The 18100-nt window shown below is 40.8% G+C and overlaps 1 protein-coding gene across 2 annotated transcripts in view; it reads left to right on the plus strand.

The window, feature by feature from the left end:
* The window catches only part of LOC111344143 (spectrin beta chain, non-erythrocytic 1), a 48119-nt gene that overhangs the window by 20959 nt on the left and 9060 nt on the right, over positions 1–18100 (plus strand). For both annotated transcript variants that reach the window (XM_088745161.1, XM_088745162.1), the window contains 26 exons: positions 39–120; positions 420–497; positions 611–738; positions 1112–1271; positions 1584–1661; positions 1993–2132; positions 2455–2578; positions 4293–4439; positions 4721–4894; positions 5222–5442; positions 5635–5821; positions 7058–7258; positions 7596–7826; positions 8093–8275; positions 8709–8854; positions 9284–9561; positions 10156–10286; positions 10647–10850; positions 11520–11669; positions 12417–12707; positions 13146–13484; positions 14618–14935; positions 15728–15963; positions 16072–16234; positions 16993–17181; positions 17516–17857. In XM_088745161.1, the coding sequence (XP_088601287.1) occupies positions 39–120; positions 420–497; positions 611–738; positions 1112–1271; positions 1584–1661; positions 1993–2132; positions 2455–2578; positions 4293–4439; positions 4721–4894; positions 5222–5442; positions 5635–5821; positions 7058–7258; positions 7596–7826; positions 8093–8275; positions 8709–8854; positions 9284–9561; positions 10156–10286; positions 10647–10850; positions 11520–11669; positions 12417–12707; positions 13146–13484; positions 14618–14935; positions 15728–15963; positions 16072–16234; positions 16993–17181; positions 17516–17857 (4921 nt within the window). The remainder of the gene's footprint in view (positions 1–38; positions 121–419; positions 498–610; positions 739–1111; positions 1272–1583; positions 1662–1992; positions 2133–2454; positions 2579–4292; positions 4440–4720; positions 4895–5221; positions 5443–5634; positions 5822–7057; positions 7259–7595; positions 7827–8092; positions 8276–8708; positions 8855–9283; positions 9562–10155; positions 10287–10646; positions 10851–11519; positions 11670–12416; positions 12708–13145; positions 13485–14617; positions 14936–15727; positions 15964–16071; positions 16235–16992; positions 17182–17515; positions 17858–18100) is intronic.

The raw sequence follows: 18100 nt of genomic DNA on the forward strand, positions 1-18100 counted from the left end.
CGCTGTGCATGCATGATCTGGTTTACTTTGTTTTGCAGCCTTGTCTCCCATCACCCTCGCCAAGCTCGCCAGATCAAAGCAAAGGAAGCGGAGATTATTGGATTGTGGAATGGTTTGAAGGCGAGTTTTAAAACACTTTTGAATTTTGCTTTTAACAAGGTGAGGGGGAATATTGGAATGAAGTCTTCCAATGTTTGCCTCGAGAAATAGTCAAGGAAGAACTTTTCAATGTCATGGAAACTTTTAAGTTGTTACAATGATACGTTAAACCATGCTTTGGCTCATGTCTCGTTTTTTTTTCGTTGGTCATTGTACAAACGCCTTATTGAGATAGACTGAGAGAAACAATGGAAGGATAGGACAGGACGTATTTTGGAGAAAAGTGGAAAGATTGATTTTGTTCTTTCTCTTCTTTTAAGGGCAAAGCAAGCAAAAGAAAAAATGTCCTGGATGAAGCTTACGGTCAGCAGGGCTTCCTTGCTGATTCAAGAGATCTGGTAAAAGCATGTGAAGACGTCTCACCACCGTGTTTTTCCTCCATTTCTTACGCGATAGATTGAGATCTCCTTGTTTCTGACCAAACTGTAATTTGTTTCGTCTTTCCTTTCAGTTGTCTTGGGCCTCAGACATGCGCAACTCACTTAGAATTGGAGACACACCTAAAGACGTGAACAGCGCCAAGCAACTTATTCAAGAACACGAAGAAAAGTCGGAAGACATTCAAACACACAACGACAGGTACGGACCAAAAATTGCCACAGAAACATATTTTAATCTTATTCAAGTGGATCACTTATGTGTTAATTTATTGTGAACTTAACAGTTTGATTTAAAATTCGTGGTACTAACGAGACTTACCTTTTTACCCCATGATATGACGTTGGTCATACTTTGAGGTTTAGGTTTGGACCTAAGATTCACTCACTCACGTTCTTGCCTTTCCTGCAAGGATTGGTTCTTTCCCCATTCATATATGAGGGGGTGGGACAAAGGCGGAGATTTTTGCTTATTTTCTAGTGTGATTCCTTTGGTTGTGGTTTTTACGACACTCGATAAAAAAAAAAATGCTCCGTCTCCCGTAAGGTGACTGGTTCCTTTGATGTCCTTGTAGATTTGACCAGTTAGTAGAATATGGTCAGCGGATGGTCGCCTCAAACCCACGAGTGAGACAGCTAAAAGACAGAGTAGCGGCTCTGAAGAAAGAGAAGGAAGCACTGAAGGACACTTGGATTGAAAGAAATGAGGCACTACATGAAGGCCAAGATTTGCAGGTAAGCCGTTCAGTCTAGACGTAATGTCATGTAGTCTTCACTAATGTATCCGTCGTTTTCCATCTCTCTGTCTCAGTATTGCACCGTTTATTATTAAAAGGACGACCCTCATCTCCGCGAATGATCTGCAAAGTCATCAGCATCAAAGAAAATGTGATCCTTCACCCTTAATGCTTAAACCGCTAAGAGTGATTAGCATCTAATTTCTCCCTCGATCAAAAATTTCACGAAAGAGAAGTCCCACTGTTTATGAATCGGATCTGAACATTGAATCGGTGTATCATATATTTTTTAATTTTTTCCTTTTCACAGGCGTTCATCCGAGATGCGGAATACGTAGATTCCTTGTCAGCTTCTCATGAGGCATTTCTGTCTAATGATGATCTCGGGGTATGAACTATTTCATTGTAATATTTCAACATCGAACATAACCCGAGTTTGTTAGCTTTCAAAGATTTTTGTACTGAAGGAACAACACAGTAATAATCTACCTTAGGTCCTCCGAGTAACCAAAAAGGAGTTTCTTCTTACATCATCAATACGTTTTTAAGAAAACAAATATGAAAGTATGAGATATTTGTTGAATTAACATAAATTCTCTGAACTATAACCACAAGAAATATATGACAGAGCTTCCGGAGAATTTGTATATAGATCTTAGAAGTTTAAGTGTCAGAGCATCAGCGTCGTGATGACTAATTTATCTGCGCTCTGATTTCAGGATTCTGTGGATGATGTGCTAATGCTTCTGAAACAACATGACAATTTGGAGAAGACGCTGATAGCACAGGAAGAGAAGCTGCACTCGTTAAATGATATGGCGAACAGCCTCGTGACAGCTGGTCACCGCGACAGACAATGGTGCGCCGTTTTTCTCATCCTAGTTATGTGAAAGCGGTAAATTGCTGCGCCGTACTAAACTCGTTAACGAATTGACAAAAAAAAGATCAAAATTCTACAGCATTATTGATGGTAACCCAATGGATCAAAATAAATTAAGTCTTATTTATTTGTACGTTTTGTCAGTCATTTCCGGTGAAATGATGCGACTCAGTATAATTTGGCATTAGTTGTGGGACGTGCATATGTGAAAATTCTCGTTAACCAAGGGAGCTCGAAGAGCCATCGATTTGCACCCCTTTACTCTGATCTCGACATTCGTTTCTTACTTGATGTCTTGAAGGATTTCAAAACGCAAAGAAGAAGTCCTCAAAAGAAGACAGAATGTCAAACAACTAGCTGTTAAGAGACGACAAGCTTTACTGCAATCTCAACTGCTTCAGAACTTCAAAAGAGATACACAAGAGGTAACTAAGTACACGGTTATATTCTATAACTGACCGAGATGGAATTTTGTGTTTTGCATTTTAAACTTTCCGTTGCGGTGTCTTTTATTGGAATATTCACATACCTAAATTCCATCCACTTGCTTAAAATGTCAGGACCACCCTGTATAAATGATAAACAGCACCTCGTGAAAGTCTAAGTCAGCTTTCATTTAAATGGTCACACGCACTTGGATTTCATCCACAGACTTAAAAGTTATGACCGCTTTGTACAGCATGAGGAACAGCATCTCGTAACAGTACTGCTAAGTAGCTTTCATTTGAATGGTCACACCTGTGTTTCATCCATAAACTTTGAAGTGAGAACTGCATACATCATAATAAATAGTACCGTATGAAAGAACCATCCATAAGCTTTCATTTGAATGGTCACACACCTGTGTTTCATCCATAAACTTTGAAGTGAGAACTGCATACATCATAATAAATAGTACCGTATGAAAGAACCATCCATAAGCTTTCATTTGAATGGTCACACACCTGTGTTTCATCCATAAACTTTGAAGTGAGAACTGCATACATCATAATAAATAGTACCGTATGAAAGAACCATCCAAAAGCTTTCATTTGAATGGTCACACACCTGTGTTTCATCCATAAACTTTGAAGTGAGAACTGCATACATCATAATAAATAGTACCGTATGAAAGAACCATCCAAAAGCTTTCATTTGAATGGTCACACACCTGTGTTTCATCCATAAACTTTGAAGTGAGAACTGCATACATCATAATAAATAGTACCGTATGAAAGAACCATCCAAAAGCTTTCATTTGAATGGTCACACACCTGTGTTTCATCCATAAACTTTGAAGTGAGAACTGCATACATCATAATAAATAGTACCGTATGAAAGAACCATCCAAAAGCTTTCATTTGAATGGTCACACACCTGTGTTTCATCCATAAACTTTGAAGTGAGAACTGCATACATCATAATAAATAGTACCGTATGAAAGAACCATCCAAAAGCTTTCGTTTGAATGGTCACACACCTGTGTTTCATCCATAAACTTTGAAGTGAGAACTGCATACATCATAATAAATAGTACCGTATGAAAGAACCATCCAAAAGCTTTCATTTGAATGGTCGCACACCTGTGTTTCATCCACAAACTTTAAAGTTAGAACTGCGCTCATCATAGTGAATAGTGCCGTATGTACTGCTCAAGAGCTTTCATTTAAATGTTCACACACCTGTGTTTTATCCAAAAACTTAAAGTTAGAACTGCGTGCATCAAAAATGAATTGTACCAAACGAAACTACTGCTCAAAAAGGTTTTTATTTGAATGGTCACACATTATAGTTTTATCCAGGTTCAAAAGTTAGAACACTTTGTACGAACATTATAAACAATATCACTCGATGATAGACTAGGAACTCGTTGAGAAATTTAGACACCCTCTACAAAATAATACACTACGACTTATTGAAGTACTACTGAGTAATTTTTATTTGAGTGGTCACATGTTTGAGTTTCACAGGGGTTTCAATGGCTTTTTCTGCAAGCGCCTGCGGATGGTGTGATAGGCGGGTGTTCTTCTGCTCGCAGGCTCAACAGACAGCAGTGAGAGATCCCACAAGTGGCGGTAGACCGCTGGCAGTAACCGGCTTTTATTGAAACTTCTGGTTTCATCCACAGATTTAAAAGTGATTCCACTGTTTTTTCTATAGTTTGAGGCTTGGATTCAAGAAAAACTGCAGATCGCCACCGACGAATCTTTCAGAGATTTGACCAACATACAAAGAAAACTTCAGAGACATCAGGCATTCGAAGCCGAAATTGCGGCTAACAAAGGTGGCTTCGACAGCGTTAATGTGGTAAGTGTTCAAAACTCAATGTTCCTTTGTTCTCGTTAAGCAGAGAGTTCCTTCCGACGAAAACCATTTTCAACCAATCGGTTATCTATCGTACGTGCCAATCATCTAGCGTTTTAAAAGAATCGTGCGGTTGTGTTTGTTGAAAAAGAGGAGAGAGCGTAAACTTTTGGTTCCAGTGTTCTGTTGCACTTTTTGTGAAATTTGCTCGAAATATTTTGGGAAATATATAAACTTTTTAAGCACAGTTCTTGTTTGAAATTAACTTGAAATAATTTGTTTAGAGTGGGAAAAAGTTGATTCGCGAAGGACATTATGGTTCCAAAGAAATTAAGGACTTTCTAGGAAGGTTAAATGAAGGTTGGAGCGAGCTTGTTGGCAGGTCCGCCGATAAAGGTTCCAGGCTACAGCAGGCTCAGCAGCAGCAACAATTCAACCGAGCTATGGAAGATGTCAAGGTTGGTTTAACTAGTAACAAAGAAACAGTACAACAGATTACTTTTGAGTAGAGGAAAGAATACGATAAAAAATTCAGGCTTTGACGCGATTCGAACCCTTACTGTCCCAAAAATTGAAATTTAACTTTGAAACACGATTTATATCGTTTAATTTAAAACCATACAGCTTTTCCCCCACAGTCGAAGTGTATTTCGGGAAAACAGACAACTCCATAGGCGCATGAGAAGCAACTTACGAAAAATTTTTACTAGACCGAAATGGCTTTTTAAGGATACTAAATCAACTATTGTCCCCACAACCGTCAACGGTTACCATTATTTCCCCAGGTTTGGATGAATGAAGTTGAAACGCTAATGTCCCTTGAAGACTTGGGCCATGACTTGTCTAGTGTCAAGTTCCTCCTCAAGAAACACCAAGGAGTGGAGACTGATATCGAAGTTCATGATGCTCAGATCCAGGCCCTTTGCGACCAAGCTCAAGTCTTGATTGAAGATGGTCATTTTGATGCGGGCAAGATTGAGCAGGCAACGGAGAATATATTGCAAAGGTGCAGTTTTTTTTTTTTTTTTTTTTTACCATAATTTTCAAACGATTTATCGCATGTTTTACGCCTCTAATTATCCTCTGTTACTAAAGTCAATTTTTTTTTAAAGCACAGGAGCAAAAATTATGTTGGTTAAAATGTATGACGATCTGAAAATGTTTAAAGATCGTGTCATTGAAATCTTTTTCTTCACAGATTTGACGAACTGAAAGAACTTTCCTCTAATCGTCAGTCGCAACTTGAAGACTCGCTCGGTCTTCACCAGTTCTTTTATGACATTGAAATGGAAATGGCCTGGATAAGAGAGCACTTGACTATGGCAACCTCGGAGGACCTGGGTACGAGCTTAATTGGAGTTAAAAGACTACAGAAAAGACACTTGGTAAAACTTTTCCTCTTTTTCTTTTTAGATAGAAATTTTAAACAAGTGAAGCTCGCGGTCTGATGAAGGCGGTTTAGTTTTTTATTACATCCATTTTGAAATCACTAGTGGCCCCTGTAATCTGATTGGCTCTAATTGGTGTGATTTATTCACAAATCGCACCATTTTTTGCTCTAAATCGCATCATTTTACGCTTGACTGAGTTTTTGACACATGACGTCAGTCTTTCCGTTTTGCATACAAAATAAGATGTAAAAGCGTTTCCTGGTTCCACTTTTTATTTAAAAACCGGCTCAATACTGCATCAGAAAAATATTTGAGTTGATCAAGTCCTGTATTTGGGCAATTTCAAAATGGATGTAAGAAAGTGGTAATTGAACCTCGTGTCGTGCAATTTTGGTCTGAAATCGTACTTGTGATTTCAAATCGAACTCGCGCTGCGCGATCGTTCAATTTTGAAATCACACGTATGATTTCAGCCCAAATTGCACTCCACTCAGTTCAATTACCATTATTTACCACAATTCACAGTATTCTCGCAATCTGATTGGCCAATTTTGCCTTGCTGATAAGAGCACAGACAGCGTTTCTCGCGTTAACGTGTCACGCAATGGTCACGCACTGAAAGGATCGTTTTATTTGTCGTCGATATTGTGCAGCACCTCGTGAGTCCACAACATTTTGACCACTGCGATGACGAATATCTTTGTCAATAAGGGTTCAGACCACGTTAAGCCACTGTCGTTTTGTAAAATTTCAAATTTGATTTTATTCGTCTCTTCGAGGTGTAAAAGTCAATCGTTTTCTTGGCTGAAGGGTCCTTTCTTCCCAGAAGTGATGAACCAGTTATGTCTCCCTTCGGTGTCAATAAATTATTCAGCTAACAAGTGACGAGAATAGATAACTTGTAACTGAATGATGTCATGTTGATTAAGATCAAATTCTCTTCACCGAATGAAAAGTAAATGTGTAGGAGCCAGGAGGATTGCTAATCAGATCTGTAGACTGAAGGATACACTCCCTGCATGACGTCATCGTGACTGACGCCTTGACAACTCGAACGGAAGTCATCACACTTGACTCTAATGATGATTTCTAATCAGGTTGTTGAAACCTTGGTCCCTGTCACTGAGCACAGTCTTTGCAGGGTTTCTTTCACCCGTACTCTTACCTGTGTATTTTTTTTATCCTATTCGGAGTTTTTTCGAACTATTATCACACTTATTTTGTTTTCAGGCACTGGAAAATGAACTCTCCAACCATCAATTTCGTATCGACACTGTGTTAACTTCCGGTCAGGATTTGATCGACAGCAATCATTACGCAGCCGATGAAATAGAAGAAAGATGCGAGGAACTGAATGAGAGTTGGGAATCACTCTTGAGGGCTGCTGCTGAGCGGAAACAAAAACTTGGAGATGCTTTGGAATCGCAGAAGGTTAGTGAAAGTGCTTTATTATAGAGCTGGCAGTGCAAGCGAATCCTAGGTTCTGATCGGCAACCCGAGCGGGATTGCCCACTCTCATTCCGCCGAGGAAATAAAGCTGCGCGCAATGGATTTACAAAGGCGGAAGAAGAGAGGAACAACGAAGGAAACATTAACGGGTTTCGACAGTTAACTGTACTGAGAAAAAACAAAAAAACATTAAAACTCCAAAAAAATTCCAGCCATCTTCACCGAAAGGCTTGGTCAATGACACGTGTTTAAAAGACTAAAAATGAATGAGAAATATGATTGATTTGAGGTCATTCTATAATTTTGTCGCCCTCTTCAGTACTTTACAGAAGCAAATGAAGCGGACTCTTGGATGAATGACAAGGCTGGCCTGGCAGCCAATCAGGATTACGGAAAGGACGAGCTATCCGCCGAAAAGCTGCTTACCAGGCACACTGCCTTGCAAACAGCAGTAGATACCTATAGTCCGATCATCCAAGGTCTGGCCGAGCAGGCGAAGAAACTAGTGCAGAGTGGTCACTTTGCGGCTGAAAATATTGCCTCAAGACAGGTAGAATCGTTTGTTATGAACATTAGGCAGAATGAAAAGTTGACATCGACACCTGACACTTCGTAATTTTTTTTTTTTTGGTTTATAGACTCTTTACTCTGGCCAATTTACATTATCAACTTAAATTCCCTTCTTACTTCCACCGACGCAGCACCGCAGTTTCTTTAGAAACTTACCCCCTTCATTCACTTGACACTTCGAATTGTCTTCCGACGAGGGACGAAGCCACGGTGCGACATCTTAGCTTTCATACCGTTTCTTTTCAGCGTGACATAGAGGAACAGTTTTTAGGGCTGCAGACGCTGACCAATACGCGCCTTCAAAGACTGGAAGAGTCCAAGAAACTGCATCAGTACCTGCGTGAAGTAAATGAAACCTCTGAGTGGATTACGGAACAGCTTCATGTTGCTGCGGCTGAGGATTATGGGAAGGATTTTGAGCATTTAGAGGTGTGTGTATAAAAGCTGATGAAACGGTTTGGCCCGAAGTCAAGGGTCGAGCATTACATCGTTCAAATTTAGACATGGCTCTTTTGCGTGTGGGAGACGTTGTGGCCCGATGGTCAGTGCATTGGACTCCGGGTCGAGAGGTCTGGGTTCGAGACCCAGTCGCTTTATTATATGGAAACCGGGATAAACTCCGGCTCGGTGGGGCACTAGGCACTAGTATAGACTTTCTTTTGCGTTTGGTTGCCCCTTGTGAAGTTGGGCGTTATAGTGTGGTCAAAGTGAAAAAGCCTTACATCATTTGACGAAATTTTGGAGAGGGATCTAGAACTCACTTAACACGCGCATTTAGAAACATTTCGTAAATAGTGGTCCTCTAGATGAATTAAATCTTGCTAGTTTTTATATACATATATATATATATATCTCGTTACAGGTGATTCAAGGTAAATTTGAGGATTTTCAACGGAGTGTCGTGGCTAAAGCTGAACGATTTAGCGAGGTGGACAATTTTGCCAAGCGTCTGGTGGCTGAAGGACACACTGACACGGTGATCATCAAAGAACAACAAGATATTCTGAGGTGGGTTACACCAAGAGATTTTAATCTCTGTTACACTCCTTTGCAGCTGCTCTTTGATTGAATCACGCCAAACGTTGAGGCAAAGTATTCTGAAGGGATTACCCTAGTTAAATAAAGGTTTACTCTACTACTACTAAGAGCGAGTTACATTACCGGACTAAAGAAAAATTGTGTTAAGACCGACATGCTAGTTTTTCAATAAGGTGATTATTTTTGCGTCAAAAATGTTAATGCACGAAATTTGTCACTGTAGATGACCTGACAAGGGCATTTTTTCTAATTAGAACTGTTAACGGTATATGGGACAGGTGTTCACCTCATTTCCTTTCAAAAAATATTTTTGGTCCGATTGAGGCTTTACGATGTGCGCACTTGTTCAGAGGGACCGCACACCCATGATTGTCTTATTTGTGTCGGTTTCCCCTTCAGATCAATGTGGGCTCAACTTCAGGATCAACTCAAGATCCGCACCAAGCGACTCGCTAGCGCCGCAGAGATTCACGGGTTTAACAGAGACTTGAACGAACTGATCACTCGTCTCCAGGAGAAAGATTCCTCGCTCTCCATGGAGGACCTGGGCCGAGACATGGCTAGCGTCCAGGGCCTTCACCGGAAGCACGAGGGACACGAAAGAGACTTGGTTGTGGTGCAGCAACAAGTTGACACCTTAACAGCCGAGTCAGGAAAATTGCAAGCTGCATATCAAGGTAACTTTGAAAGGCTTTTTTAAAGCGCATACATGTGCAAAGTCTGTTATTGTTGTAGGAGACTATAGCTCGCCAGTGGCTGAACAAATGACAGACAGCAGTTCTGGACAATGCACCTAAGTAAGAATAGAGGAAAAGCACGGACACTACAAATCACAGACCAACACTGATAAGGTGAATCTGAACTTAGGGGTTGCCTAGGTGAGTTACGCTTTTTAGGGACCATTGCAAGAAAGCCTTCATTTTGTGAGGACATGCAGTTTCATTGTCGTAGAAAAGTATTCACACCAACCAATCATCAGTGTCGTTAAACAAGTAATCACAGCAGCCAATCGGAACTGAGGAGATACGTCGAGGAACCAATGAGGCTTCGACGTAAAGCCAAGGAGATGACTTGCGGCGCGGGAACACACGAGTAAGAGAGTTGCTATTGGTCATAGCTGTAGATCTGATTGGTTGAAAGGATAGAGTGAGTTTTCTACAACATGGCGGAGTGATGCAACACCAATGTATTGTAGGATTACACTTAATTTAAATTTCTCTAATGCATAATAAAACTCGCTTTAAATCCTTTGTTTTTTTCTCAATACTTAGGCCACACAGCTGAAAGTATTAAAAAACATGAAGAATTTGTTCTGAGTTTGTGGGATGAGCTGAAAAGAAAAACATCCCGGAAGAAATGCAAGCTGCAAGATTCAAGCGATTTTCACAAGCTTAACAACGAGGTGGGAATGTCTTCTTCTGACTGAAGTTTTCAGGTTTTCCCTACAAATCGTATATGGAATAAATGCTAGATTAAATGAAAAAATCGTCCTCGAAGTATTTTTGTGAGTAAGAGAACGCCTCACGTAAGGCGATTCAACAGCAGGTGACCCCCCGTGAATTGATATTGTGTTTACAGCTTAAGGGGGGGGGGCTTGCAAGAAAAGTGTTAACTTACGGGAAAATATAAAAAGAGCCTTTAGTGCTGCTTAGACGCCAGTGTAGGTCTCCATCCCGACCAATCCTGCCATCGCCCTTTATAGGTTGTCAAAGCGCAATGCCAGGTGAAGATTATGTCTTTGTGTTATTTATGACGTCTGTAGATCCGGGACCTCGTGTCATGGTGCATTGATATGAGCCGTACCATCTCATCTGGTGAACCAGTGCATGACGTAGTAGATGCCCAGGCTCAGTTGAGAAGGATCGAGGAGCATCGCGCTGAGATGGGGGCGCGAGAGGAAGGATTCCAAAAAGTCATGGAGATTGGCGAGAGAATGGTTGACAATGGCCACTTTGCAGCAGACGAGGTAAGTGCCTCGTTTGATTTCTTCCTTGTTTCTTTCTTGAAGTGGAAGATACGGTGGCTTTGTGGTCAGTGCGCTGAGGTCCAGGTTTCGAGACCTAGCCGAGTTATTGTGTTGTATTCTCAGCCAAGACACTTTACTCTCGCAGTTCCTCCACTGCCAGAGTGTAAATGGTTACCGGCAAATTACAGCCTCTCGCTGATACGTTTGTCATCTCTCACCACCTGTTCATTGGTTAATGCATTTATATTGTAGGAGAAGGAATTTGTCGATCTTTTCTTGCGGTTGATGGGTTAACCAAACTGAAAGTTAAAACGATTTTGTGCGAACTCTTTACATCCAACCGAAATAAACAGACATGTGACAAGTTATTTCACAGTTTGTGCTTCTTGGAAACAGATGGTGAATATGTGTAGCATTTTACAGCTGTCGATTGCTGTCTTATTCTCACAAGATTCACATTCGTCGCCATCGCACTATATGGCACGTTATAGAACTGTTTTTGACTAATAACTACAAACTGCAAGCGCAAACGAAAAATTCCCGAGGGGAATGTCACGTGAACCAGACTCGAAAACCACACATTTAAGTTAGCTTTCCTCTTTCTTTCCGTCTTATTTCGCTTGATTAGCCTTGGTTTTTTTAGTTGTGTATTTTCAATGTTCTTGTCAGATTGCAGAAAAGTTGGAGCTGCTACTTACCGAACGTGAAAGTTTGTACGCAACATGGGAAGATAACAAAACAGAACTCGACCAAGCATACGACCTGCAGGTGTTTCTAAGAGAAGCGAAACAAATCGATACCTTAACGAGCACACAAGAGGTGAGACCGATGTTACTCACCCGCTTTCCAGTAAGGAGGATTTTGCGGGAGTAAAAAAAAAGGGAAAATGATCAGAATACTTACTAGCCTAGAAAATAAACTTTGGACTGAACTGGACAGGTGCAAAAATTATGTCACCATTGACAAAATTTTGTATCTTTATCATATTTAACAAATGGTAAACACCACAGCGTACACTATTAAGTTATGGATGCACGCGGGAGGTTGCTAAGCACGAAAGAAGCGTAAGAGTCATGCGAAGCGATAGCCGAGAGCGACTCTAGCTTCTTGAGTGCTTAGCAAACCTCCCAAGTGCATCCATAACTCAATAGTGTACACTGTGGCATTTACCATTTGTTTTACAACATAACATTGATACATTGTAGCAAAAGAGTTTTCTTTTATTTAACAAATCTTACGTGACCAGAAAAATACAAGCGCGCGCGGAAAACTAGTCTTTGCATTTGCTCGCGTCAGCAGCGTACACCCATGAGCAAATGGTGGACGCTGAATTGACCAATCAGAGCGCGCGCTTTACTTTGGTTATGTTATAAGATCTCTTACTGTATAGCAACATAGAATCTATTTGTTTTGTATGATTGAATAGCAAACTGCTCTTAATGATGACGTCATCGATGCATCATCTGTCCTCCAGCAGGTCATTAGTATTAAGAACCATTCAAAATGCGCTGATGACCATGCCTGTCATATACATGCTAGTTCATTAACGCATTCTCTTGCCATTAGGTTGTTCTCGCAGGAGCAGAACTGGGAAGTAGCGTGGACGAAGTTGATTCGTTACTTAGGAAACACGAAAACACGGAGAAGCTTGTTGCCACACAGGATGAGAAAGTAGCAAATCTTTGTGAATTTGGAGACACTTTGATAGCGAACAGCCACAACGAATCTGACAAAATACAGGATAGAGTTCGTGCGGTATGCGAACGGAGAAACAAACTAAATGAAGAGCTGCTGAAAAGAAAGCACAAATTGGAGGATTCGAGAAAGATTGCGCAGTTTTATCAAGACGTTGTTGAGGTACAGAAAAAATATATTGAGCAGGTTTTTTTCTCCCAGGCTTTGAGCCTCAACTTCTTGAATTTGTCTCCGTGTTCCAAACATGGGACACTTCTCAATTTATTGGCGTGATAATCACATCGTGCAGCTACTGTGAAAATTTATTTCACAATGGCGAATGAAAAAGTGAAGGGAATGTCTGTGAACAGCCTAAAGCGCGGGAAAACACGTAGAAACAAGCTGAACCTGGTTAGAGTTTGCATAAGGGTGGTTGAGAAGGTGGGAGAAGTTTGCTGAGCCAATCGCAGAGGTCGGTGGAGCCAAATCAATGCAATTCTGGATTGTTCCAAAGCGTGCTCCGCAGAGCATTGCCACTTCATTGCTTGAGATTCTATTACTTCGGCATGGAGATACTGAGATTCATTTCCTATGGATGACAACCATCTTTTTATTCCATAGGCCGAATCTTGGATAACCGAGAAGCTCCAAACTGCCAGCGATGACAGTTACAAAGACCCAGCTAATTTAGAAACTAAGCTACAGAAGAACAAGGCTTTTGAAGCAGAGCTCACTGCACACGAGGAAGCCATTGACGCTGTTCGGGAAACTGGTGAGGAACTTATGATATCCGGGCACTTTGCGGCTGACGAAGTGGAACGCCGAATCGAGGCTCTGTATCTTCACTGGGAAGAACTCTTGGAGGCATCAGCCAATAAGGGAAAGAGATTAGAGGAGGCCAGGGATCATCAAAAATTTACCCAAGAAGTCCACTTAGCTGATTCTTGTATCAGCGAAAAGGTTGGTACCCTTGTACGATAGAAATGGAAAATCGTATTTGTGAACTGTGGATTAAGAAGTACATAACAAAGCGATCGTCGTAGTAATAAACACTACTTAATCAGTACTGGAAATAAGGCCTGGAAAAAACCCGTATCACAGAGGTCATGGGTTCAAATTCCGCACAAACTAAATTTTTTTCTGCCCTTATTTTCACTACTGCTTAAGTAGTGTTTATTACTACGACGATCGCTTTCATATGTTTTTCTCATGCAATGTATTGTAAAGGACAAGATGCCCGTGCGGGTCCTACGACAGAACTTTGTTTCCGCATTGAGTCGCGAACATTCAAACGAATGTGAATAAGTACGATGGTCGCGGCGATTTGTTGTGGAAGCTTAACACACGAATCAGTTTATCGCTGAGACCTTTCGCAGTGAACTTTCCCCCTAATATATCCAAGACTAAATTAGAACCGGTTTTTATTGACATGCAAGGCTTTCTTGCTAGCGCTAATCCAACAAATAGGAAAGTAAGGGAAAGATTTCAAGAGGCAGGTGTTTAGACATTTGTTACCTATTTTTACGATGCAGTTGCTGCTTCTGATGTCTCCCAGTGGATAACGCCTTTTATTAAAAACTGGATCATTGGATAATGCAATTCAAGACTTTTTATTGGCTCAGCCATTATGGTATATGAGCCAATATACCATAATCTAACATCTGTACATTGTAACATCCGGTTTCTTCTTACAAAATAAAGTCGAGATTTGTCTAATATCTTGGGGGCGTTTTTTTTTTTAATAAAACAATTATTCCACTCGCGCTTGTTGGATATGAGATGATTATAGCCAACGAGGCGCTACGCGCCTCGTTGGCTGTCTATCATCTCATATCCAACGCGCGCTCGTGGAATAATTGTTAACTATTCGTTAAAATTTTATTCATAGAAATGACGGTGTTTGGTTTTTTTTGTTCATTTGTTTGCAGTTGTACATAAGTTTTTCTCGTCGTGATTTATGTAAGAAAAAGGTGTTGACACGTTCCCCTCCCCCCCTCCCCCCCTCCCCCGAAAAGATCAGCTCTCTTGTTGCAGGAATTGAAGTAGAAACGGTAGATTCATGCCTTTGTTTTATATTGACTATCGTCTTGCAGGAGGCCGTAGTTTCTTCAGATGACACTGGACGAGACTTAGACCACTGTGTCCGACTGCAAAAGAAAGTGAAAAAATTCGATCAAGACTTAGCAGTAGAAGCTGCAAGGGTAGAGACTATTAACAAACTAGCCGAGAAACTCATATCACAGGCACACGCTGGGTCAGCGGATATCACCCAACGTCAGAAAGCGCTGAACGAGCGTTGGAATCGCTTACAGGACCGAGCCAGCGAGAGGCGTCAGCGGTTAGCGGAGGCTTGCGAGATGCACACCTTTGATAGAGATTGTAATGAAGTGTCTGAAATGATCAATGAAAAGGTTTGTCCCTCATTCCAGGGTTAAACCAAATCCTTATGATGAAGAACCATTTATCGTACGGTGGAACCTGTATTAAGCGGTATCGTATTAAGCGGTCGGTTGTCCGAGTCCCGAAATGTAGAGGTCGTGGTCACCCTTGACTGAGTCCCAACGGCCTGTTTGTTTGGTTTTCCAGTTGTATCGAGAGGTCACTTATAATAATAATAATAATAATAATAATAATAATAATAATAATGATGATGATGATGATGATGATACTGATAATAATAACGATAACGATAATGATAATGATAATAATAACAATAATAATAATAATAATAATAATAATAATAATAATAATATTTTAACAAGGAGACTACTTCACCAAAAGGTGCTTTTCAGTGAGGCCCTGTATATTCTACAAATGAATTACAATTAAATAAAAAACTAAACATGATAAAAGAGTTAAAAAAAAACTAGTTAAGAATAGAAACTTACTTCCACTTGACAATGCATGTTTCCCTAAAATGCATGGTTAAGCTTAGATTTTAAATAAGAAGGTGCCGCAGTGTCACGTATATCTTGACTTGAATAGTTCCAGTCTACGACGCTCTGATACGTAAAACGTTGTTTGCCCAGTTTGTTCTTACGCGAAATAAGTGAAAATCGTCTCTGGAACGCGTGTTGTAATTGTGAATTGAGTTATTTCTAACTAAAAAAGCGGAAGCACTTAAATAATTGAATGATAAACCCTCAAGTAAAATTTAGTCAATGTTTATCTCTCGGAATCAGTTTTTCGATGTTGTTTTTCAGGCTGTGATACTTTCCAGTGATGATTACGGCCGTGACCTGCCTGGGGTCGAGGCTCTGTTGAGGAAACACGACGACCTGGAACGAGACTTGACAGTCATTGAAGGCAAAATGGAGGTACTCGAAGGTGAGGCTCGTCGACTGGCTAGGTCCCAGCCTCACACGGTGGCAACTATTCAGGAGAAGCAGAAAGAAATTATAGAAAACTGGGAACGACTAAATGACTTGTTTGATGAAAGGTAAAGAAGGCTTTCAACGTGACTATGAGGTAGCAAATTGTTCTTTTTTGGTGTTGTTAAGACAAATTTTACTCCTATTCTAACACAGCCTTTGCAAATTTTAACCAGGAAAGGTAAACTGGAGGCTAACCGACTCCTACAAATTTTTCAAATGGATTACCGCGACTTGATGGCGTGGATGACAGACCTAGCCACGCGAATTACATCCGGGGAAGCCGCCAAGAATGTCAGAGAAGCGGAAGCGTTGCTCGAACTACATACAGAGAGAAAGGTACTGTATGGAATGAGTGTTCGCTCTGACAAAGGGCTAACGCTCGAAACTTTAGCTTTAAAAAGTCTTTACGGTGGCCGATGTACATTAGGGACCTAAAGAAGCCACGACGGCAACGGGGACGTGGAAAACAAGAGATCTAATTGGCAGAACAATAGCTCAGCACGTGCGTTTTGAATCTTTGTACATTTCATAGCCGTCCTATGCAAAACAACAACATGAAATCGCCACAACATGAAACTTGCGTCGTCTGCGAACCGAAACCGCGACGGCAAATTATTTTAATTTCCATTTGGAACTCAACAGCTACTTTATACATCATGCGGAAGTTGAGCTGTGGCGCTATATGAGACAGTAAGCTCCCGCAGCCATTTTTGAAATTCTAACTAAGAGTAGAAATTCATTTTTTTAATCGAAGTCTTCCTTGGCGTCGCCGTCGTGGTTTCTTAAGGTCCCTATTGTCAACTCAGTTGTTAAACCAAATTGGTTTGTTATACCCCCACTGACGCAGCACCAAAATTTCTTTAAAACTTGCTCTTTTTATTCATGAATATTTTGGCTTTTCCTAGGCTGCTTATCCTTTCATGTGATCTTCTCTTTGTCTGTCTGGTAGATGTTATGTCAAAAAATTTCCTCTCATGATAATTGCCTTTAATCTCATTGCCTGTGTACGGGATAATTTATTTGTATTGTAAATAGGAATTGAATGTTGATCGCTTCTCGGTCATACAGGCTGATGTAGTTTCTATTTTTCCCAGGGTGTAATCGAGGCTCGCCTGGAGTCGTTCAACAGTGCGCATGCGTTTGGCCTCAGTTTGGTGGACCAGGGACACTTTGCAGCAGAAGAGATTGCTGAGAACTGTGAGGAAATGAGTCTTGTCAAAGACGAGTTGTTGGAGTCTTGGGAAGAGAGACAAATAGAGTTATCACAGTCTTTTGAATTACAGGTATGGAAGACTTGACCGTTAGGGTAAGTTGTATTCGTGACGAAGGGTCACCGTCGTCACGCAACGTTTGGCAAGAGGGCGTCACTTCCGTTGCGTGACATTACACCAAAAGGCTGCTGAGCGTGGATACTTAATATAAACCTTTTAAGTCGAAAATATTCCCGATTATTTAGTCCTTAAAATAGAAAATAACAGAGGCGCATCAAGTCCTAACGACCAAAGACTGGTTGAATACGAGGTATCTAATACACACATATCAATAGTTTAAACCTGTGATCCGAGTTACAATTTCGGCCTCAAAATGCATTCTGACAGTGACCATCATCTTTTCTAGCTATTTCTACGGGATGCGGATCAAGCAGACTCATGGATTTCAGCCAAAGAAGCGTTTTTACAGGCAGAAGAATCAAGCGACAGTTTGGACACAGTGGAGACGCTGCTTAAGAATCAGCTTAACTTCGAAAGATCTCTGACAGCCTACGAAGAGAAGATCAAATCTATACAACAGTCCGCTGACCAACTTATACAGGAGGAGCACGTGGATTCGGGCCAGATCGGCAAAAGATGCAGAGAAGTGTTGGAAAACTGGGAACGACTCAAAACGTTGGCCACTGCAAAGATTGGAGATCTTGGTGAATCAAGGAAGTTGTTTCAATTTCTTAGGGATGCCGAGGAGGTAAGAAATAGTCGGAGTGGACAGACCTGAAAAACGTATGCGCACGTGCTAGATTTTGGTGCGGAAAAACAGATTTGAGTCGTTCGCATGGTAGATTTACTATTCTATTGCTTCGTGGCGCTGTTTTCCTTGCCGCTTTTCTTTTACAGAATAACTTCCAAAAACTTTGTACACCCCCTAAATAATTTCGAAAATTAATTTTCTCCTTAAAAACTTTTTAAATGCCAGATTCTTATCATTTTC

Source organism: Stylophora pistillata, chromosome 14 (assembly GCF_964205215.1).
Source record: "Stylophora pistillata chromosome 14, jaStyPist1.2, whole genome shotgun sequence".
NCBI classification, from domain to species: Eukaryota; Metazoa; Cnidaria; class Anthozoa; order Scleractinia; family Pocilloporidae; genus Stylophora; species Stylophora pistillata.